The 22,550-nt window shown below is 57.9% G+C and overlaps 1 protein-coding gene across 8 annotated transcripts in view; it reads left to right on the forward strand.

Annotated features, from left to right (window-relative positions):
* The window catches only part of TRIM3 (tripartite motif containing 3), a 35,860-nt gene extending 15,546 nt beyond the window's left edge, over nucleotides 1-20,314 (forward strand). For 3 of the 8 annotated variants that reach the window (XM_073327100.1, XM_073327099.1, XM_073327105.1), the window contains exons 3-12: nucleotides 73-310; nucleotides 742-893; nucleotides 1,326-1,506; nucleotides 2,622-3,345; nucleotides 7,810-7,913; nucleotides 7,999-8,166; nucleotides 9,352-9,595; nucleotides 10,632-10,702; nucleotides 12,042-12,182; nucleotides 18,573-20,314. In XM_073327100.1, the coding sequence (XP_073183201.1) occupies nucleotides 73-310; nucleotides 742-893; nucleotides 1,326-1,506; nucleotides 2,622-3,345; nucleotides 7,810-7,913; nucleotides 7,999-8,166; nucleotides 9,352-9,595; nucleotides 10,632-10,702; nucleotides 12,042-12,182; nucleotides 18,573-18,725 (2,176 nt within the window). In that variant the 3' untranslated portion in view covers nucleotides 18,726-20,314. Of the gene's footprint in view, nucleotides 1-72; nucleotides 311-741; nucleotides 894-1,325; nucleotides 1,507-2,621; nucleotides 3,346-6,115; nucleotides 6,717-7,384; nucleotides 7,447-7,809; nucleotides 7,914-7,998; nucleotides 8,167-9,351; nucleotides 9,596-10,631; nucleotides 10,703-12,041; nucleotides 12,183-13,991; nucleotides 17,859-18,572 lie in introns of those variants that run through there. The other 5 variants (XM_073327104.1, XM_073327101.1, XM_073327102.1 and 2 more) reach the window with 5 other exon arrangements.
* Nucleotides 20,315-22,550: the final 2,236 nt, after the last annotated feature.

The raw sequence follows: 22,550 nt of genomic DNA on the forward strand, positions 1-22,550 counted from the left end.
CGAGCTCCCTGCAGCCTGCCCGCAGCCTGGCCCGCGCCTCCTGACCCTCTTGTTTTGCCCGCTCTGTCCCAGGTGTCTCCAGAACTATATCCCGCCCCAGAGCCTCACCCTGTCTTGCCCCGTGTGCCGCCAGACCTCCATCCTGCCGGAGCAGGGCGTGGCCGCACTCCAGAGCAACTTCTTCATCACCAACCTCATGGAGGTGCTGCAGCGCACCCCCGAGGGCAGCAGCCGCCCGGACGCCACCACGCTGGACCCCGTCAGCGCCATCACCGGCCAGCCGCTGTCCTGCCCCAACCACGAGGGCAAGGTGGGGGCCCCTGGCCGGGAGAGGGGCGGGGTGACCCCGCGTCCTGGGGAGGTGGGGGCCCCTGGCCGGGAGAGGGGCGGGGTGACCCCGCGTCCTGGGGAGGTGGGGGCCCCTGGCCGGGAGAGGGGCGGGGTGACCCCGCGTCCTGGGGAGGTGGGGGCCCCTAGGAGAAAGGGCCAGGCCAGGGTGCCCCCACTTTTCAGGGAGCTGGGTGCCAGCCTGGCTTGGGGGAGGTGGCCTGGGCAGGAGCCCATGAAGGGGAGGGAGCAGGGTGACCCCACTTCTCCGGGAGCGGAGTGACAGAGCGAGGGGGGCTTTCTGGCCTGGTGCCAGCCTCCTCCCCGCCCCGCCCTCGGGACCTGGACAGCCAGGGCTGGGGGGCCTGCAGCCGTGGGGAGTGGCAGCCCCTGACGGCCCCTGCCCGCCCCCAGGTGATGGAGTTCTACTGCGAGTCGTGCGAGACGGCCATGTGCCGCGAGTGCACGGAGGGCGAGCACCGGGAGCACGTCACCGTGCCCCTGCGCAACGTGGTGGAGCAGCACAAGGCCTCGCTGCAGGAGCAGCTCGACGCCATCAAGAGCCGGTATGGGGAGCTGGGGAGGGGGTGGGGGAGCTGGTGTCCTGCACAAGGGGAGGTTCCCAGGTGTGGAACTGGCTGTGAGGGGCGGCTGCCCCATGGGGGCCGGGGTGTAGGGCGGGCTGCCCTGTGGGTGACGGCCCCGCTCCCCCGCAGGCTACCCCAGCTGATGGCTGTGAGGGGGGGCTGCCCCGTGGGGGCCGGGGTGTAGGGGGGGCTGCCCCGTGGGTGAGGGCCCTGCCCCCCCACAGGCTGCCCCAGCTGATGGCTGTGAGGGGGGGCTGCCCCGTGGGGGCCGGGGTGTAGGGGGGCTGCCCTGTGGGTGACGGCCCCGCCCCCCCGCAGGCTGCCCCAGCTGATGGCTGTGGGGGGGGGCTGCCCCGTGGGGGCCGGGGTGTAGGGGGGCTGCCCCGTGGGTGACGGCCCCGCCCCCCACAGGCTGCCCCAGCTGACGGCTGCCATCGGGCTGGTGACCGAGATCAGCAAGCAGCTCGTCGAGCGGAAGAACGCCGCCGTGGGCGAGATCAGCGGCTCCTTCGCGGAGCTGGAGCAGGCCCTGCAGCAGCGCAAGGGGCTGCTCGTGCGTGACCTGGAGGCCACCTGCAGCGCCAAGCAGAAGGTAACCCCAGCCCCTCCCTGTGCCTCTGGTCCGGCTCACTGGCCTGGTGCCCTGCTCCGGCCAGGGTCTGCCCCCCAGCTCCCTCCCCAGGGACCGACCCTCGGAGCTCACGCCGGGAGCTCCCTTGGTGAGTCCCCCTGGGTGGGACCCCGGCAGGAGACTTGTACCCCAAGAGAGCCGGGCATCCCCCTGCCTGACTCTGCAGTGACTCAGCCAGCGGGTAACAGCAGGGGGGTGCCTGGGGGTCTGGACCCAGCACAGAGAGTTAGAGCCTGGGCCAGCCGGGTTGGATCAGAGCCCCCCGGCCCCTCTGTAATCCCTGTCCAGGAGCGTCTCCTGCTTCCGGCAGCCCCCCACTTCCCAACCCCTCTCCCTGGCCCCTCCTCCGCCCTTTGCTCTCTGGCTGGTCACAGGGGCTGGCTCCCTGCCGAGCGGGGCCCATCCCCCGGGCGTTAGTTGCTAGGTGCCAAATGTCCGGGCAGTTGGAGGGCCGTTGTCTTGTGGGGCTCCCCATGGGCCCGGGCCCCAGGCAGCCAGGCGCTGTCACAGCCGATCTCTGGGTCTCTGCCAACCACCTAGTGAGCCACGCACACAGGGGAACCGGATTTATCTAAATATTACAAAAAATTCCCACTCTGTCAGAGCCCCCGATAGCCCTGCCTGCCCCACCCAGAACCCCCATAGCTCTACCCCAGCACCCCCTGCAGATACACCCCATAGACCCTACCGTGCAGAGTGACTTGGGAGACGAGTAAAAGGAAGTGCCCCGGGGGAGCAGCATTGTCCCTCTGAACAGTTTGTCGCTGGGCATCCACCTGGCCCTGCCTTGGCTGTGCCCCGATGGCTGCCCCAGCCCCACCCCGCCCCCTGCCCCTCAGCTGACCCTGCCCCAGCCCAGCCCCATCCATGCCCCGCTGGCTGCCCCCAAGCCCAGCCCAGCCCAGCCCTGCCCCGCCTCTGCCCTCAAGCTGCCCCTGCCCCCCGCTGCCCCTGCGCCGTGCCCCGTCCCTGCCCCCCAGCCCCATCTGTGCCCTGCTGGCTGATCCTGCCCCCCAGCCCCGCCCCGCCCCTGCTGTCCCTCCCATGCCCCGCTGGCTGATGTGCCCCTTCCCCAGGTGCTGCAGGCCCAGCTGGACGCCCTGCGGCAGGGCCAGGAGAACATCCTGAGCAGCTGCACCTTCACGGAGCAGGCGTTGCACCATGGCACGGAGACCGAGGTGCTGCTGGTGAAGAAGCAGATGAGTGAGCGGCTCAGCGCCCTGGCCAGCCAGGAGTTCCCCGAGCAGCCGCAGGAGAACGACCAGCTGGACTACGTGGTGGAGACGGACGGCGTCCGCAAGTCCATCCTCAACCTGGGCGTGCTTATCACCACCAGCGCCATCGCCCACAAGACGGTGGCCACGGGCGAGGGGCTGCGGCACGCAGTGGTGGGGCAGGCCTCCTCCCTCACCATCACCACCAAGGACAGGGCCGGGGAGCTGGTACGCAGCGGCAGCGCCAGCCTGCAGGCCCAGGTGACGGCGCCCGACGGCAGCCGGGCCGAAGCCGAGGTGCTGGACAACAAGAACGGCACCTACGAGCTGGTGTACACGCCGCGGCAGGAGGGCGACTTCCTGCTCTCCATCCTGCTCTATGGGCAGCCCATCAAGGGCAGCCCCTTCCGCACCAAGGCCCTCAAGGCCTGCGACGTGCCCCCCTCGCCCGACGACGTCAAGCGCCGTGTCAAGTCCCCCAGCAGCGGGCACATCCGGCAGAAGGCCGTGCGGCGCCCCTCCAGCATGTACGGCACCGGCAAGAAGAAGGAGAATCCCATCGAGGACGAGCTCATCTTCCGCGTGGGTGAGCGCGAGGGCCGGGAGGTTGTGGGGACTGGGGGTCATTGAGAGTAGGGGGCTTGCCTAGGGGTGGCACCCACAGCAGGGAGAGGGTCCTGCAGGGGGCACAGACCTCATTGGCCTCCTCAGCCTTCCCAGAAATGGCCAGCGTCTTCCCAGCGTCAGCTCGCGCAAGATGAATGTAAAAAAACCAATGCAAGCAAGTGGGGACAAAGTGAGACAGGTCAGGCTGTGCCGGGCGCCCAGGCTGGGGGCGCTGGCCCTGCTCTGAGTGACACCAGGCAGGAATCTGGGCAGCGTCTGCCCTCAGGGCACCTGTCCCAGGGCAAGGACCCTGCTCTGCTTTGGGGCCTCCTGAGTCTGGCCTCGGAGTGTTCAGCCCCCTGGTCACCCCATGAGCTCCCCGCAGCGAGTCCCCCTGGGCGGGACCCCTGGGGAGCCTCACCCCCAAAAGGCCCTGCCCCCCACGCCGCAGCCAGCCGTGACTCCCAGCCCGCGTGTGGCACAGACGGGTTATTATCGTTGGGAACCCAGCGTAGAACAGAGCTTGGTAGCACCGGGATCGGGGACCCTCAGCAAAGTCCATCTGGTGGGGGGCAGAGCCCTGGGCCCTCGCCCCTGAGTCCCCAACCAGGAGAATGACTCGCTTCCATCTGCCCGGCCCCCATCATGCCCATTGCCGTCCTCCGTCCTTTGTCCCTTTCCCCGGTCCAGCAGGTCACCCCAGCTGCACCAACACCCCCGGCTGCTCCTTGCGGAGGAGGGGGCCTGGTCAGCAGTTGCCAGGCTGCCGAGTGTTCGCTGTTCTCCGCAGCCCATCAGCAGCCACACCTGCCCTCTGGGGGTCTCTGCAATGATAACACACCCTGTCCCACCACCTCAGTACTTGAGTAACACATGGGGAAACTGAGGCACACACTGTGTTCAGAGAAGACATAAAGAACATTCTCACTTTGTCATACAAGGCACAAAATGAGATTAAATGAGCCAGGGACATAGAGGGTAACAAGAAAACGTTTTACAGACACATGAGAAGCAAGAGGAAGACCAAGCACAGGGTAGGCCTGTTACTCAGTGAAGAGGGAAAGAGAATAACAGAAAACACAGCAAGGGCTGAAGTGCTAAATACCTGTTTTGTTTCAGTTTTCACTTCATCCACTCAATGGGCAGTGGCAGTCAGAAAAGCAAACAGAATGTTGGGAATCATTAGGAAATGGAGAGATAAGACGAGAGAAAATATCATATTGCCTCTAGATAGATCCATGGTATGCCCACATCTTGAATACTGCGCGCAGGTGTGGTTTCCCCATCTCAAAAAAGATATGTTGGAATTGGAAAAGGTTCAGAAAAAGGCAACATTAATGATGAGGGGCGTGGAACAGCTTCCATATGAGGAGAGATTAATAAGACTGGGACTTTTCAGCTTGGAAAAGAGGTGACTAAGGGGGGATATGGTCGAGGGCTATAAAATCATGACTGGGTGGAGAAAGTAAATAAGGAAGTGTTGTTTACTCCTTCTCATAACACAAGAATTAGGGGTCACCAAATGAAATTAACAGGCAGCAGGTTTAAAACAAACAAAAGAAAGTATTTTTTCACACGACACACTGTCAACCTGTGGAACTCCTTGCCAGAGGATGTTGTGAAGGCCAAGATTATAACAGGGTTCGAAAAAGACCTAGATAAGTTAATGGAGGACAGGTCCATCAATGGCTAATAGCCAGAATGGACAGGGATGGTGTCCCTAGCCTCTGATGGCCAGAAGCTCGGACTGGATGACAGGGGATGGATCACTTGATGATTCTCTGTTCTGTTCATTCCCTCTGGGGCACCCGGCACTAGCCATTGTCGGAAGACAGGATACTGGGCTAGATGGACCTTTGGTCTGACCCAGTGTGACCGTTCTTATGGTCAAACGTAAGCAGCTATCAGATGACGAACACAGCCAGCCTCAGTGTGAATGGGGCAGGAGCTCAGATTAAGCTGACTGGTCTGTAATTCCCTGGGTTATGTCCCTGTTTATAGATAGATCCTGAAGTGATGGAGTGGGAATTTTTCATATTTTGGATGAACACAGGGCGTGCCTCACTTTCCCCATGTGCTGCATGGTTAGCTGCGGGGGAGGGGCATTTTCTCTTTGCAGAGACCCAGATCTGACTGTGCCTGGCTGGCTGGGGCCTGGTCCCATGGAGAGGCCCAGAAGACAACTGCCTGGACCTAGCAACTGATGCCCAGGGATGGGCCCCCCTCCACAGGCAGACAGCCGATGCGACCAGCTGGAGGACAGAGGGTTGAGGAGGGGTCGGGGGGGTGTGTGTGTGATAAGCATGGGTGGCACAAGGAGAAGCTGGTGGATGGGGATTACAGAGGGGCTGGGAGGGCTCTGGGCTCTGATCCGACCCGGCTGGCCCAGGCTGTAACTCTCCGTTCCTGGTGCTAACCCAGGACTCCCTGCGCTGGGTCCAGACAACCAGTCACCCCCTGCTGTTACCCGCTGGCTGAGTCACTGCAGAGTCAGGCAGGGGGGTGCCCGGCTCTCTTGGGGTACAAGTTTCCCACCGGGGTTCCACCCAGGGGGACTCGCTGAGGGAGCTCCCGGTGGGGGCTGGAGGCTCCGAGGTTCAGTCCCGGGAAGGGGGGAGCCGAGGGGCTGACCTCAGCAAGTGTGACCCGGAGGGGGCTGACGCCTGCAGGGGGACTGCCAGGGCCTGTCCCGGAGCTGGGCCAGGACACCGGCCTGTGGATCCCTGACAACTATACTTGACCATTTCCAGTTTCTGGGATCTCTCTGGTCGTCCAGAAGTTCTCCAAGCTAACGGCCAATGGCTCAGAGATCTCTTCAGCCAGCTCCTGGAGTGTTCTAGGCTGGGTCTCATCAGGCCCTGCCGCCTGGAAGACCGCTAACCTGTCTACATTCTTAACTTGCTCTTTGCCTGTCCTCAGAGCTAGTCTGAGCTCCTGCCCCATTGTGAGCCGGGCACAGGCTGGTGCGGCAGGGGCCCAGCGGATGGGGTGCCCGGCGACAAAGGGCGCAGTGTCCACGCAGCACCTGCCCTCCTGGGGGCTGGGTGTAAATCAGCAAGGTGTCCCCCCCCCCACGCGGCCTTGGTGTGAGCACTGGGGAGGGAACGCCTTAGTGCCCATGCCCCCCCCCGGGCATCAGTGCTGGGAGCTCGGCCCGGCTCACCCAGCAAAGCCTCAGGCCTCCCCTCGTCCGCTGGCTGCCTGGGGCGACGTGGAGGCCGCGGCTGAGCCCGGCACTTAGCCAGAGGGTCCCGAGGGAGGCCGGATCGGCTCAGCACTGCATCACAGCTGACACTCGGTGGCAATGAAGCAAATAATCAGCCCGTCTTTGAGCATCTAGAAGAGAATCAGGTGAGAAGTGACAGTTAGCATGGATTTGTCAAGAACAAATCGTGTCACACCAACCTCATTTCCTTCTCCGACAGGGTAACAAGCCTTGTGGATGGGGGGAAGCGGGAGATGTGACATATCTCAGCTTTAATAAGGCTCATGGCCTTCTCATAAGCAAACTAGGGAGGTGTGCCTAGACAAACCTCCTGTAAGGTGAGTGTGCGACTGCTTGGAAAACCGAGCTCCAAGCTGGAAGGACAGATCAAGATTGTACCCTGGGGAATGTGACAGCATATCGAGTGGGGTCTCACAGGAGTCCGCCCTGGGTCTGGTGCCGTTCGATATCTTCATTAATGATTTGGATACTGGCATAGGGAGAGCACTTAAACGTTTGTGGACAACCTGGAGAAATGGTCTGAAGTAAATAGGATGAAATTCAATGAGGACAAATGCAAAGTACCCCACTTAGGAAGGAACAATCAGTTGCACACATACAAAATGGGCAATGACTGCCTAGGAAGGAGAACTGCAGAAACGGATCTGGGGGTCAGAGTGGACCACAAGTTAAATATGAGTCAACAGTGTAATGCTGTTGCAAAAAAAGCAAACATCATTCTAGGATGTATTAGCAGGAGTGTTGTAAGCAAGACACGAGAAGTAATTCTTCCGCTTTACTCCGTGCTGATTAGGCCTCAACTGGAGTATTGTGTCCCGTTCTGGGTGACACATTTCAGGAAGGATGTGGACAAATTGGAGAAAGTCCAGAGAAGAGCAACAAAAATGATGGAAGGTCTAGAAAACATGACCTGTGAGGGAAGATTGAAAAAATTGGGTTTGTTTAGTCTGGAGAAGAGAAGACTGAGAGAGACATGATCACAGTTTTCAAGTGCCTAAAAGGCTCTTACAAGGAGGAGGGAGAAAAATTGTTTTTCTTAACTTCTGAGGACAGGACAAGAAGCAATTGGCTTACATTGCAGCAAGGGAGGTCCCATTGCAGCAAGGGACCTCTCAAGTCCCTCCGGTCCTACACTGCTGTGATTCTGTGCCTGCTCCCCACGCCCCTCCTGCCTGGCTCCCCTGGCTGATGCCCCCTCACCCTGTGCTCTGCCTGTAGGAAGCCGAGGCCGGGAGAAGGGGGAATTCACCAACCTGCAGGGCATCTCCACCTCCAGCTCCGGTCGCATCGTGGTGGCCGACAGCAATAACCAGTGTGTGCAGGTAGGGACTCATCAGCTCCAAGCCCCCTCCCCTCTCTCTCCCTTCCAGCTTCACCCCACCAACCGCCTTGCTCTGCTCCCGCCAGGTCTTCTCCAACGAGGGCCAGTTCCGGCTGCGCTTCGGCGTCCGGGGCCGTTCCCCAGGGCAGCTGCAGCGCCCCACCGGTGTCACGGTTGACATGAATGGGGACATCATCATAGCTGACTACGACAACCGCTGGGTCAGCATCTTCTCCCCCGAGGGCAAGTTCAAGGTGAGAGGGCAGGGCAGGGGTTTGGGGGAAGGGCAGAGAATGACCAGATGGACTGGTGAGTGCCCAGAGGGGATGGGATCAAGGGAGAGAAAGACCTGCCTGGGGCAGAGAAGGTGGGTTTGGGTGTCTCCTTCCCCCTGGAATGAAGGGGAGACCCTGACAGTTAGCAAATGTATACTGGGGCAAATGAAACACTTCTAAATCCACTTCACAACGGGCCTGTGGAACTCTCTGCCACTAGGTCCCCTGAGCCAGGAACTGAGCAGGATGACAAATCTGCAGAACTGTCCCAGATTGAGGTATCGTTAGAGGAGGTTTGGGAACAAATTGTTAAACTAAACAGTAATAAGTCACCAGGACCCGATGGGATTCACCCAAGAGTTCTGAAGGAACTCAAATGTGAAATTGCAGGACGACTAACTGTGGTAGGTAACCTATTGCTTAAATCAGCTTCTGTCCCAGATGGCTGGAGGATAGCTAATGTGACACCAATTTTTAAAAAGGTCTCCAGAGGTGATCCCGGCAATTACAGGCTGGTAAGCCTCACTTCAGTAGCAGGCAAACTGGTTGAAACTATCGTAAAGAACAGAATTGTCAGAAAGATAGATGAACATAATTTGTTGGGGAAGAGTCAACATGGTTTTTTCGCACCACACACTGTCAACCTGTGGAACTCCTTGCCAGAGGATGTTGTGAAGGCCAAGACTATAACAGGGTTCAAAAAAGAACTAGATAAGCTCATGGAAGATAGGTCCATCAATGGCTGTCAGCCAGGATGGGCAGGGATGGTGTCCCTCGCCTCTGTTTGCCAGAAGCTGGGGATGAGCGACGGGGGATCACTTGATGATTTCCTGTTCTGTTCATTCCCTCTGGGGCACCTGGCATTGGCCACTGTCAGCAGACAGGATACTGGACTAGGGGGACCTTTGGTCTGACCCAGTCTGGCTGTTCTTGTGCCCCATAACGAGTCTGCAGAACAACACCAGAGGGGGCTGAATAGCAGGGTCTAACCCCCCAGCCTGGGGGCCCTTCCTCAGGGACAGGTTATTGGGGACATGCCAGCCCTGAGGGCTGGAGGCTGTTCCCATTCCAGACGCGGGGGTGGGTGGAGGGAGTGAGGCAGGGCTCGTACAGGTTCCAGTCCCCAGGCCATGTGATCCAATGTCCCGCTCCCTGCCGCTGCAGACGAAGATCGGGGCTGGGCGGCTGATGGGCCCCAAGGGTGTGGCCGTGGACCGCAATGGCCACATCATCGTGGTGGACAACAAGGCCTGCTGCGTCTTCATCTTCCAGTCCAACGGGAAGCTGGTGACCAAGTTCGGCAGCCGCGGCACGGCGGAGCGGCAGTTTGCAGGTACCCTCGATGGTAATACCGCGACCGGCAGGTCCTTACTACTGCATGCCTTTGGCTTCCTGCTGGGCCAGCCTGGTGAGTTTGGTGACCTTCACTCCGCTGGGCTACCGGGCGCTTGGACAGGCAGCGCACACTTGTGGCCTGAGTGCGAGACTGGGGGCCAGGACTCCTGGGTTCTCTCCTGTCTGGGAAGGGAGTGGGGGATAGTGGTTAGGGCAGGGGGGTCTGGGGGCCAGGACTCCTGGGTTCTATCCCGGCTGGAAGGGGAGTGGGGTCTGGTGGGTTAGAGCAAGAGGGGCTGGGAGCCAGGACTCCTGGGTTCTCTCCTGTCTGGGAGGGGACTGGGGTCTGGTGGGTTAGAGCAAGAGGGGCTGGGAGCCAGGACTCCTGGGTTCTCTCCCGGCTGGGAGGGGAGTGGGGTCTGGTGGGTTAGAGCAAGAGGGGCTGGGAGCCAGGACTCCTGGGTTCTCTTCCGGCTGGGAGGGGAGTGGGGTCTGGTGGGTTAGAGCAAGAGGGGCTGGGAGCCAGGACTCCTGGGTTCTATCCCGGCTGGGAGGGGAGTGGGGTCTGGTGGGTTAGAGCAAGAGGGGCTGGGAGCCAGGACTCCTGGGTTCTCTCCCACCTCGGAGGGGAGTGAGGTCTGGTGGGTTGGGGCGGGGCAGGCCGGGAGTCAGGACTCCTGGGTTCTTTTCTCTCCTTTCTCAGCACTTGTCCTCTGTGAATGGCCATGATGCCCTGCAGGGCTGGTGTTTCCTGCTGAAGTCTCTCCCTCTCTAATGGGTCTGGCAGCTGCTGTGGTCACTAACTGCCCTTTCTCACACACCCACCCCAGTGCCCAGGCTGACCAGCTGCTCCTGAACCCTTACAGCATTCACTGTGCACTAACCTCCAGGGCCTGGCCTGGGCCCTTCCACTGCCCCTGGCTTGTGCCCTCCCTGCCCCATCCCCAGGAGAGCGGGCATTTGATGGGGTGACAGACCTGCCCCGCCATGAGGCAGGCACTGGTTCCCCCTGCCCCAGCTGCCCCCAGCTGGCTCCTGCCCCGACGAGCAGAGCCCGCCCCAGCCCCATGCGCTGAGGCAGGTTCAGGGGTTTCTTTCTCTCCTCCCAGGGCCCCACTTCGTCGCTGTTAACAACAAGAACGAGATCGTAGTGACCGACTTCCACAACCACTCGGTGAAGGTGAGAGTCGGGCCCTGGTGTCACGGGGTCCCCGGGCGATGCTCTGGAACTGCTCCCTATGAAGCCAGTCAGGACTCTGAGGAAGTCTCCTCTCTGTGAGCAGACTGTCTGCAGGACACACAGCTCACCCGGCTTCCACCTTCCTGGGTCTGACCTCGGAGCATTCAGCCTCCTCTGCCCCTCCGTGCGCTTCCCACAGCGAGTCTACCCAGGTGGGGTCCTGGGGAAGCCGGAGGGTCCTGCCCCCCAACTCCGCAGTCAGACGTAACTCTCAGCCAGCCAGTAAAACAGAAGGTTTATTAGACGACAGGAACATGGTCTAAACCAGAGCTTGTAGGTGCAGAGAACAGGACCCCTCAATCGAGTCCATTTTGGGGGGCAGTGAGCCAGACAACTCCATCTGCACTTCACTCCACGTCCCCAGCCTGCCCCCAACTGAAACTCTCTCCAGCCCCTCCTCCTCTGGGCTTTGTCCCTTTCCCGGGCCAGGAGGTCTCCTGATTCCTTTGTTCTCCAACCCTTTAGTTCTCACCTTGCAGGGGGCAAGAGCCCAGGCCATCAGTTGCCAGGAGACAGAGTGTCGGCCATTTATGTACCCTGGCCCTTTGCTCTGCAACAATTACACCCCCTTATTTCCACCCCCTAGAGATTTAAGAAATGCCTAGGGGAAACTGAGGCACCCCTACAGTATTCAGAGGAAACATTAAGAACAGCCCCACTTCATCACACCTGGCCCTGCCCGCACCCCGGCACCTAGCCACAGGATTGGCCCTGGGAGGAACTCTTCTGCAGGCCAGTCCCCCGGGATCCCGCTCTCCTCGGCACACACTGCCTCAGCACCCCAGAGACTGACCCCCTGGCCTCCAGCCACCTGCGTCCCGGCTGCGCTCTGCCCAGCGCCTCCTGCCACAATGGGCCCTGGGGAGCCGTGTCCCTGCGGAGGGCCCCCCGCCCAGCTGAGGGCAGTGTAGGGTTCACCAGTCCCGGCCCCAGCGTGGGGCGACCTTGGGGAGCCAAGAGCAGCAGCGGTTAAGAGGTCGCCACCCAGCCCGTCTGCCATGGAACGAGTTGACCTTTCCCTCGCTGCCGGTCCCCAGGCCCCAGCCTGGCCCCTGCCGGCCCCTTGGCCTGCTCACACCTTCCACCTGCCCCGCTCCCGCGCTCCGGTGCTCCCCGGCCCGTGGTGGCCCTCCATCGAGCCAACGCCTCCTCCAGGTTCCAGCTCTTAGCCCTTCTGTGCTGGCACAGTCCCAGCCGGCTGGGTCCCTGCCAGCCAAGCGCTGGGTCGGGGGCTCCCTGTGGTGGCTGGCGGGGTGACAAGCCCCTCTCCTTCCCCCAGGTGTACAGCGCCGATGGTGAGTTCCTCTTCAAGTTTGGCTCACACGGGGAGGGGAACGGGCAGTTCAACGCTCCCACCGGCGTGGCCGTGGATTCCAACGGCAACATCATCGTGGCCGACTGGGGCAACAGCCGGATCCAGGTAGGGCACGAGGGCCGGGACTTGCATGGGGGGCACTGGGAACCTGCCAGGCTGGTGGTCCTGCCCCGATGCAGCAGTTCCTCCCCTCCCCCCACACATTGGCATTCACTTCTCTGACATTAGAGAAATGCCCCATCCCTCCTTGACTCTAAGTGCCCGGCCCCTTTGTATCTGGTGGCAGTGAGTTCCGTAGGCTTGTGACATGTGGAGCAGGAGGGGATTCCCCTGGTCCATGAGGCTGTCCCCAGGGCTGCCCAGCTTGTGACTGGCACTGGTGGGTAGCAATCCAGGATGTGGCTCAGACCCCCTACAGGCCTGGCACTGTGCAGGGCAGGGCAGGGGCCTAGGTTGTTCCGGGGGGTGAGGAGACCCTGTTGGGGGGTGGTGCTACGGCTCTGCAGTACATAAGAACAAAAGATCGGCCAGACTGGGTCATACCAAAGGTCCATCCAGCCCAGTATCCTGTCTTCCGACAGTGGCCTATGCCAGGTGCCCCAGAGGGAATGAACTGAACAGGTAATCATCAAGTGATCCATCCCCTGTCGCCCATTCCTAGCTTCTGGCAAACAGAGGCGAGGGACACCAACCCTGCCCATCCTGGCTAATAGCCACTGATGGACCTATCCCCCATGAACTTAGCTAGTTCTTTTTTGAACCCTGATTATGGTCTTGGCCTTCACAACATCCTCTGGCAAGGAGTTCCACAGGTTAACTGTGCGTTGTGTGAAGAAATACTTCCTTTTGTTTCTTTTAAACCTGCTGCCTGTTAATTTCATTTGGTGACGCCTAGTTCTTGTGTTATGAGGAGTAAATAACGCTTCCTTATTTACTGTTTTCACACCAGTCATGAGTTTATAGACCTCTATCATATCCCCCCTTAGTCGTCTCTTTTCCAAACTGAAAAGTCCCAGTGTTATTAATCTCTCCTCATACGGATCCAGACCCCTAATCAATTTTGTTGACTTTTGAGATATGGCGACCACATCTGCACGCGGTATTCAAGGTGTGGGCGTACCATGGATTTAGATGGGGCAATCTGATATTTTCTATCGTCTTATCTCTCCCTTTCTTAATGATTCCCAGCATTCTGTTAGCTTTTTTGACTGCCGCTGCACACTGAGTGGATGTTTTCAGAGAACTATCCACAATGACTCCAAGATCTTTCTTGAGTGGTAACAGCTAATTTAGACCCCATCATTTTATATGGATAGCGGGGATTATGTTTTCCAATGTGCATTATTTTTCAGTTATCAACATTGAATTTCGTCTGTCAGTTTGTTGCCCAGTCACCCAGTTTTGTGAGATCCTTTTGTAGCTCTTCGCAGTCTGCCTAGGACTTAACTATCTTGAGCAGTTTTGTATCATCTGCAAATTTTGCCACATCACTGGTTACTACGGCTGTCGAGCGATTAAAAACATTAATTGTGATTAATCACACTGTTAAACAATAATAGAATTCAATTTATTGAAATATTTATGTTTTTTTTTCATTTTCAAATATATTGATTTCAGTTACAGCACAGAATACAAAGTGCACAGTGCTCACTTTATTTCTGATTACAAATATTTCCACTGTAAAAAAAATATGATAGCATTTTTCAGTTCCCCCATTACAAGGACTGTAGCGCAATCTCTTTATCCTGAAAGTTGAACTTACACATGTAGAATTATGTACAAAAATAACTGCATTAAAAAACAAAACAATGTAAAACGTTAGAGCCTATCCACTCAGTCCTACTTCTTGTTCAGCCAATCGCTCAAAAGTGTTCACTTTTGTGGGAGATAATGCTGCCCACTTCTTGTTTACAGTGTCACCTGGAAGTGAGAACAGGCATTCGCATGGGACTTTTGTAACTGGTGTAGCAAGATATTTACGTGCCAGATGCGCTAAAGATTCTTATGTCCCTTCATGCTTCAACCACCATTCCAGGGGACACGCGTCCTTGCTGATGACAGGTTCTGTTCAATAACGATCCAAAGCAGAGCGGACCGACGCATGTTCATTTTCATCCTCTGAGTCAGATGCCACCAGCAGAAGGTTGATTTTCTTTTTTGGTGGTTCAGGTTCTGTAGTTTTCTCCTCGGCGTGTTGCTTTTTTAAGGCTTTTGAAAGTTTGCTCCACACCTCGTCCCTCTCAGATTTTGGAAGGCGCTTCAGATTCTTAAACCTTGTGTTGAGTGCGGTAGCTATCTTTAGAAATTGCACATTGGTACCTTCTTTGCGTTTTGTCAAATCTGCAGTGAAAGTGTTCTTAAAATGAACAGACTGGTCAGCCTCACCTAAGTCCCTGAAAAATCACGGAGCAGGTCCTCAAGGAATCCATTTTGAAGCACTTGGAGGAGCGGAAGGTGATCAGGAAGAGTCAGCATGGATTCACCAAGGGCAAGTCATGCCTGACCAACCTGATTGCCTTCTGTGATGAGATAACTGGCTCTGTGGATATGGGAAAAGTGGTGGATGTGATATATCTTGACTTTAGCAAAGCTTTTGATACGGTCTCCCACAGTATTCTTGCCAGCAAGTTAATAAAGTATGGGCTGGATGAATGGACTATAAGGTGGATAGAAAGCTGGCTAGATCGTTGGGCTCAACGGGTAGTGATCAATGGCTCCATGTCTAGTTGGCAGCTGGTATCAAGTGGAGTGCCCCAAGGGTCGGTCCTGGGGCCGGTTTTGTTCAACATCTTTATTAATGATCTGGAGGATGGGATGGATTACACACTCAGCAAGTTTGTGGATGACACTAAGTTCGGGGGAGAGATAGATACGCTGGAGGGTAAGGATAGGGTCCAGAGTGACCTAGACCAATTGGAGGATTGGGCCAAAAGAAATCTGATGAGGTTCAACAAGGACAAGTGCAGAGTCCTGCACTTAGGACGGAAGAATCCCATGCACTGCTACAGGCCGGGGATCGACTGGCTAAACAGCAGTTTTGCAGAAAAGGACCTGGGGATTACAGTGGACGAGAAGCTGGATATGAGTCAACAGTGTGCCCTTGTTGCCAAGAAGGCTAACGGCATATTGGGCTATATTGGTAGGAGCACTGCCAGCAGATCAAGGGAAGTGATTATTCCCCTCTATTCAGCATTGGTGAGGCCACCCCTGGAGTATTGCGTCCAGTTTTGGGCCCCCTGCTACAGAAAGGATGTGGACAAATTGAAGAGAGTCCAGTGGAGGGCAACGAAAATTATTAGGGGGCTGGGGAATATGACGTATGAGGAGAGGCTGAGGGAACTGGGGTTATTTAGTCAGCAGAGGAGAAGAGTGAGGCGGGATTTGGTAGCAGCCTTCAACTACCTGAATGGAGGGTTCCAAAGAGAACGGAGCTCGGCTGTTCTAAGTGATGGCAGATGACAGAACAAGGTGTAATGGTCTCAAGTTGCAGTGGGGGCGGTCTAGGTTGGATATTAGGAAAACCTTTTTCACTAGGTGGGTGGTAAAGCACTGGAATGCATTACCTAGGGAGGCGGTGGAATCTCCATCCTTAGAGGTTTTTAAGACCCGGCTTGACAAAGCCCTGGCTGGGATGATTTAGGGGTTGGTCCTGCTTTGAGCAGGGGGTGGGACTAGATGACCTCCTGAGGTCCCTTGCAACCCTAATCTTCTATGATTCTACGTGCTGGGTCATTATCTGAGACTGCTATAACATGAAATATATGGCAGAATCCAGGTAAAACAGAGCAGGAGACATACAATTCTCCCCCAAGGAGTTCAGTCACAAATTTAATTAATGGATTATTTTTTTTAACGAGCATCATCAGCATGGAAGCATGTCTTTTGAATGGTGTGTAACCATGCTGGCTTTGGCGGGACCCAGCTGAGAGTGCCAATTCAGGACAAATTGCTTCAAGCAGGGCAGTTACAGCCCAAGGCTAGGGTTTCTATACACATCAAGGCAAACCAAACCAGCCAGACAGAGAAGACTTTGGTTTTGCCCATAAGTCAGACGTAAGTCACACAAGCAATTCCCTCAGACACTCCAGTATCCCCACCAGTGCCCCTCGTTATGGGGTCGAATGGTTATGAAAACCAATACCCCAGTAAAAGGAAAAAGGTTCTCTCGATCCCAAAGGACCAAGCCCCAGACCCAGGTCAATATACAAATCAGATCTTACCCACAAATCACGCTGTTGCCAATCCTTTCTAATCTAAAATCTAAAGGTTTATTCATAAAAGGAATAAGAGAGCGATGAGAGCTAGAACTGGTGAAATGGAATCAATGACACACAGCAATGTCAAAGTTCTTGGTTCAGGCTTGTAGCAGTGATGGAATAAACGGCAGGTTCAAATTAAGTCTCTGGAGAACATCCCCAGCTGGTCGATCATCCCCAGCTGGCTGGGTCATTCAGTCCTTTGTGTAGAGCTTCCGTTTGTAGCGAAGTCCCTCCAGAGGCAAGAAGGACTGAAAACAAGACAGAGGAGCTGCAGCAGGGTTTTATAGTCTCTTGTCATGTGGCCTTTCTTTCTTTCTTTCTTTCTTTCTTTCTTTTTCTTTCTTTTTCTTTCTTTCTTTCTTTCTTTCTTTCTTTCTTTCTTTCTTTCTTTCTTTCTTTCTTTCTTTCTTTCTTTCTAAGACAATCATTCCAGCACATGGCATGAAAAAACCTCAGAGTTTTGTCCCTAGGCAGGTCCCTGCACGCCTTGCTGAGTCCCAAGGCATGTCTGCCTTCTCTCAATGGGTCACTTGTGTCACTGATGGTCCTTAATGGGCCATCCAGCAGGCTAGGCAGAGCTGATGTCTGGGGTGTCACCCAGAAGCACAGCAGAAGTTTGAAATAGAGACAGTCTAGAGCCAATACTTATATCTTTAAATACAAAATGATATGTGCAAACAGGCAGGATCATCCTAACCAGCAACACATAACCTTGTCTTAGACGCCTTATATGATAACCTTTGTACAATATTTGCTGCAAATATATGAGAGTGGTTGCAACCGTGATCTAAATGGTTACAGATTATGTCAATAACATCACATGGTGGCCAAAGCATGAAGAGGCATACAAATGTTTAATATCTAGCACGTAAATACCTTGCAATGCCATCTACAAAAGTCCCATGTGAATGCCTGTTCTCACTTCCAGGTGACATTGTAAACAAGAAGTGGGCAGCATTATCTCCCACAAAAGTGAACGCACTTGTTTGTCTTAGCGATTGGCTGAACAAGAAGTTAGCCTAATTAGACTTGTAGGCTCTAAAGTTTTGCATTGTTTTGTTTTTGAGTGCAGTTATATAACAAAAAAACCCTACATTTGTAAGTTGCACTTTCATGATAAAGAGCATAAGAACGACCAGACTGGGTCAGCACGATGGTCTCTGACAGTGGCCAGTGCCAGGTGCCCCAGAGGGAATGAACAGAATAGGGAATCATCAAGTGAGCCATCTCCTGTTGCCCATTCCCAGCTTCTGGCAAACAGAGGCTAGGGACACCATCTCTAAAGAGAATGCACTACAGTACTTCTGTGAGGTGAATTGAAAAATTCCTTTTGTTTTTAGAGTGCAGGTATTTGTAACAAAAAATATATATATATATAAAGTGAGCACTGTACACTTTGTATTCTGTGCTGTAATTGAAATCAATATATTTGAAAACGTAGAAAAACATCCAAAAATATTTAATTAATTGCAATTGGAATTCTATTGTTTAACAGTGTGATTAAAGCTGCGATTAATTGACAGCCCTACTGTTTACCCCTTTTTCCAGATCATTTATGAATATATTGAATAGGACTGGGCCCCATACAGACCCCTGGAGGACACCACTATTCACCTCTCTCCATTGTGAAAACCGACCATTTACTCCTACCCTTTGTTTCCTGTCTTTTAACCAGTTACCAATTCATGAGAGGACCTTTCCCCTTATCCCATGACAGCTTACTTTGCTTAAGAGCCTTTGGTGAGGGACCTTGTCAAAGGCTTTCTGAAAATCTAAACACACTGTATCCACTGGATCACCCTTATCCGCGTGCTTGTTGATCCCCTCAAACAATTCTAGTAGATTAGTGAGGCAGGATTTCCCTTTACAAAAACCATGTTGACTATTTCCCAACAAATTACGTTCATCTCTGTGTCCGACAATTTTGTTCTTTTCTTTAGTTTCAACCAGTTTGCCCGGTACTGAAGTCAGGCTTATTGGCCTGTAGTTGCCAGGGTCTCCTCTGGAGCCCTTTTTAAAAATTGGTGTCACATTAGCTATCCTCCAGCCATCTGGGACAGAAGCTGATGTAAGCGATAGGTTACAGAGTAGTTCTGCAATTTCACAGTTCCTTCAGAACTCTTGGGTGACCACCTGCTCCTGGTGACTTATTGCTGTTTAAATTCATCAGTTTGTTCCAGAACCGCCTCAGTCTGAGACCGTCCCTCAGGTTTGTCACAGTCCCCTCTCTCGGCAGGTCTTCGACAGCTCAGGCTCCTTCCTGTCCTACATCAACACGCTGGCCGACCCGCTGTATGGGCCGCAGGGCCTGGCGCTCACCTCGGACGGACACGTGGTGGTGGCCGACTCGGGCAACCACTGTTTCAAGGCCTATCGCTACCTGCAGTAGCTGAGGGGCACCGGGTGGGCCCCAGCCTGCACCTGCCCCACTGCCTGGACTAGAGACCGAGGGGCTGCTCCCCCACCTGCAGGCTTGTGCTGAGTGCCCAGCCCCACTGGGGGGGCTTGCAGGAGCCCTGGGCCCCCCAAGCTGCAGTGCAAGAGCCCGGCGAGGGGGGACCCACCCTTGAGCCTGCCGGCCTGTGCCCCACAGCAGGGAGACTGGCCCGCGGAGAGGGGCGGCCCAGCAGGTCCCCCTGGTTGCGGTGAAGGTTAGGGGCTGTCTTCCCTTCCCCCACACCTGGGCCCTTTGGTGTTTGTTGGGGGGCTGCCCCTCACCCCAGCCATCCGGGCCAGACGGTCAATGGGAATACAGGAGCTGGGGCTGTTGTTCCTTCTCTCTGGGGTGCAGCATCTCCTGCCTATCACCGCCCCCGTACCCACCAGCAACTCCCACCTCTGAGCCCCCAGCATTGCCTGCACCCCAGTGCAGTCCAGCACCCGGACCCCCCACTCCCCTGTACAACCCAGCACCGCCCACCCCCCAATGTAGCACCACCGCCCGCCCCCCAATGCCTGCAGCACCGCCCACTCCCTTGTAAAACCTAGCACCACCGCCCCCCAGTGCAACCCAGCAGTGCCCGCAGCAACGCCCACCCCCCAGTGCAACCCCTCACCGCCTGCCCGCTGCCTCTGGTGCCACCCAGCAGTGCCTGCCCCCTGTGCCCACCAGCAACACCTGCCCAGCCCCCTGGTGCCCGCCAGCAATGCCCACCCCCTGCCCTGCTGTGCCCCCTGCAATGCCAACCTGCTGCCCCCATGTGCCGCCAGCAAAGCCCGTTGTGCTCCCTGGCACCTCTCACCTCTCCGGTGTCTCCCAGCTATGCACCCCACCAGCAACCCCCAGCTGCCTTCCCACTGTGGCCTCCCCCAGCCCACCCCGATCTGCCCTCCAGTAACCCCTCCCCCACGTTCCCCTCTCTCCCTCCCTGTGTCTCCCTTCTCACTAGGGTTGATCTGCACTTTATTTCTGTGGCTGGGTTCAGGGATGGGGTTGCCGAACCCAGCACTGGGGGCAGGGAGGGGTCGTGGGACCTGCAGGCCCCAGAGCAGCGGCCTGGCGTGGGTCTGGGCAGCGGGGCGTGCCCTGGCCTCTGCCAGGCCCTGGCTGTGGGTGCGTCTCACTCTGTGTTATTCCAGGGATGCATGCCCTAGGCCTGCCCATCATGGCACTGCCAGGTCCCGGCAAGTCCCTCCCCCCCCCGCAGACCCCACGGGTGGGAGGGTGTCCAGCCCAGTTCCCCCTCCATGCTGGGGGCTAGTCTCCAGGGGAGCCCCCAATCCTGGCTGCACCCCCGTGCCTAGGGAGCCCCACAGCCATCGCCGCTATGAACCCCCCAGGAGCCAGATCCTGCCCCTCCTGCCCCCAGGGTAATGCTACCCTCACGCCCAGGAGCCACGAATCTAAGCTTCCCCCCCCAGCTTTCAGCCCCGCAGTCCCAGGGTTACAGCCAGCACCCTCCACACATGGGTGCAAGTGGGGGTGGGACTGCCGTATGCTAATGAACCATATGTACAAAATAAAGTATTCTGAAAGTATGCTGGGCCCTGTCCCTGTCGGGGGAGGCAGGCCCAACCTCCCCGTGGCACCAGGATCGCTGGGCTGCCATGAGTGGGGGCTTGGCAGGGGGTGCAGCGCTGTGGAGGGTGCGGGGACAGAGGGCTGAGTGGGGCCCTGGGGTGTAGGGGCCCGCAGGGCTGCAGCATTGCCAGGCTCACACGGAGGGCGGTGCCGAGGGGCAGCCAAGGGCCTCTGTCAGGGGGCCCTGGGTCAGTGAGTGGGGTGGGAGGGGGTGCCCCCCCGGGCATCTGCTAGCGCTTGGTGGAACGGTGGATCTGTGGGTGCTGTAACCCAGACTGACCCAGCTGCTGGGGATACGGGGTGTATCGGGGGCAGCCTCCTCCCCTGCTTTCCCTGGCTAGTGCCCGTCCCCTGGCCTGGAGGGAACCAGTGACGGGTGCTGGCTGCCCCGCTACAGGCTGGACTCTTGGTTCTCGCCCTGGCCTGTCGTACTCCATCCCTGCACCTGGCCCTCCGCCAGCCCTGCCCTGCCCCACCCCTGGCCCTGCCTAATCCTCCCCCCCCCGGCCACACGCAGAGCCATGCCCCCGCCCCCCTGTTCTGCGGTGGAGCCACGAGACAGATGTGGGGTAGAGAGCGGTGGGCATGGCAAGAAGTGACTGGCAGGGCCTCAGGGTGGGGTGCGGCTCAGCCCCTTGCTGCTTGTGCAAGCCTCACGGGGCTTTCCTGCCTTGGGGATCCCTGGGGTCCCCCCGTGTGCAGCCCCCCTAACTGGGGCTGTAGCCTGGCACCACCTACAAGCCGTGTGGGCAGCAGAGGGCACCTGGGAGACAAGCAAACCGCAGGGGCTGAGCTCCCATGCTTGGCCCTTGCTCGGACCCACCAGCTGCTCGGGCCCTGTCCCGGGGCTGGGGCTGGCTCCAGCTCCTGGCAGGGCAGATAACGGTGAGGCTCTGGGGGCCTCGCTCACCGGGTCACAGTGCTGCTTAGCTTTGGGGGGCAAACTGCCCCTTTCACGCCCCCGGGCGCCCATGACAAGGGTACGGGCTGTGTGATGCGGCTGCTGGGCCTACGGGTGGCTGGGGAGAAGGGGCGCCTCTTGCTGGGGCGGGGCAGGGGGTGGGCTCTCAGAGCCGGGCACCAGCCCCGAGGCCTGGGTGGGGGCCAGCGTTAGGGCCACAGCAGCATGATGCCAGGTTCCTGTCTCCCTCATGGGCTGTGCCCCAGGCAGGGGAGCCCCCGCCCCCAGCAAGCCCCCGCCCCAGCCCTCCGCTGCCCCGAAGGGGCTGAGGTGAGCCGGGCGCAGCAGGGGCCCAGCGGATGGGGTGCCCGGTGACAAAGGGCACAGTGTCCACGCAGCACCTGCCCTCCTGGGGGTTGGGTGTAAATCAGCAAGGTCCGCCCCCCCCCCCACGCGGCCTTGGTGTGAGCACTGGGGAGGGAACGCCTTAGTGCCCGTGCCCCCCCCCCTCCCCGGGCATCAGTGCTGGGAGCTCGGCCCGGCTCCCCCAGCAAAGCCTCAGGCCTCCCCTCGTCCGCTGGCTGCCTGGGGCGACGTGGAGGCCGCGGCTGAGCCTGGCACTTAGCCAGAGGGTCCCGAGGGAGGCCGGGGCAGGGCTCGCTCCTACGTGCTCGGTGACGCTGTGGCCAAGCGGTGCGGCTCCTCCCCCCGCAGCCGGGGAACGGGGTCACAGCATTTCTAGCGCACGACTGCCCGCGTCTCCCCACCCCCTGAGATGGCACCGTGCCCGCCCCAGCGCTGTGGGACGGTCCCGTGGCCGGTGCTGCTCCCAGGGCTGGGAGGTGCTGCCTGGGGGAGCCCTGGCCTCGGCAGGGGGAGCCAGGCGCAGGAGAGCGCAGTGCTTGGGCCCGAGCGGAGCTAGAGCGAGCAGTGGAGACCGAGCGCTTGGTGCCCTGCACGGGCGTTGGACGTGCGGGTCTCTCACCCAAGCAGCACCTCGGATGCCAGGAGAACCAGGCCAGTTCCTGTGGCCCTGCTGTGCCCTGGTGCCCGGGGGCCGGTGCCTGCCTGAGACTGACTCGGGGACCCCTCTCGCCCGCCTTCTGGGCTCTGGCCACCCTGTCGCCTGTTCCTCTGGGGTGACGCCCTCCTACGACCCCACGTGTGACCACATGTGACCCCCCTGCTGGTTGCACCCCAGGTTCCCCCAGCAATGTGCACGGCCCTTGTGTGTGGGATGTGGGGCCACCCGGGACCCCGGAGCCGCCCGCTGGCTTCAGTTAGCCGTCGCC

This window comes from Lepidochelys kempii, unplaced genomic scaffold, assembly GCF_965140265.1.
Source record: "Lepidochelys kempii isolate rLepKem1 unplaced genomic scaffold, rLepKem1.hap2 scaffold_61, whole genome shotgun sequence".
In the NCBI taxonomy this organism is placed as follows: domain Eukaryota; kingdom Metazoa; phylum Chordata; order Testudines; family Cheloniidae; genus Lepidochelys; species Lepidochelys kempii.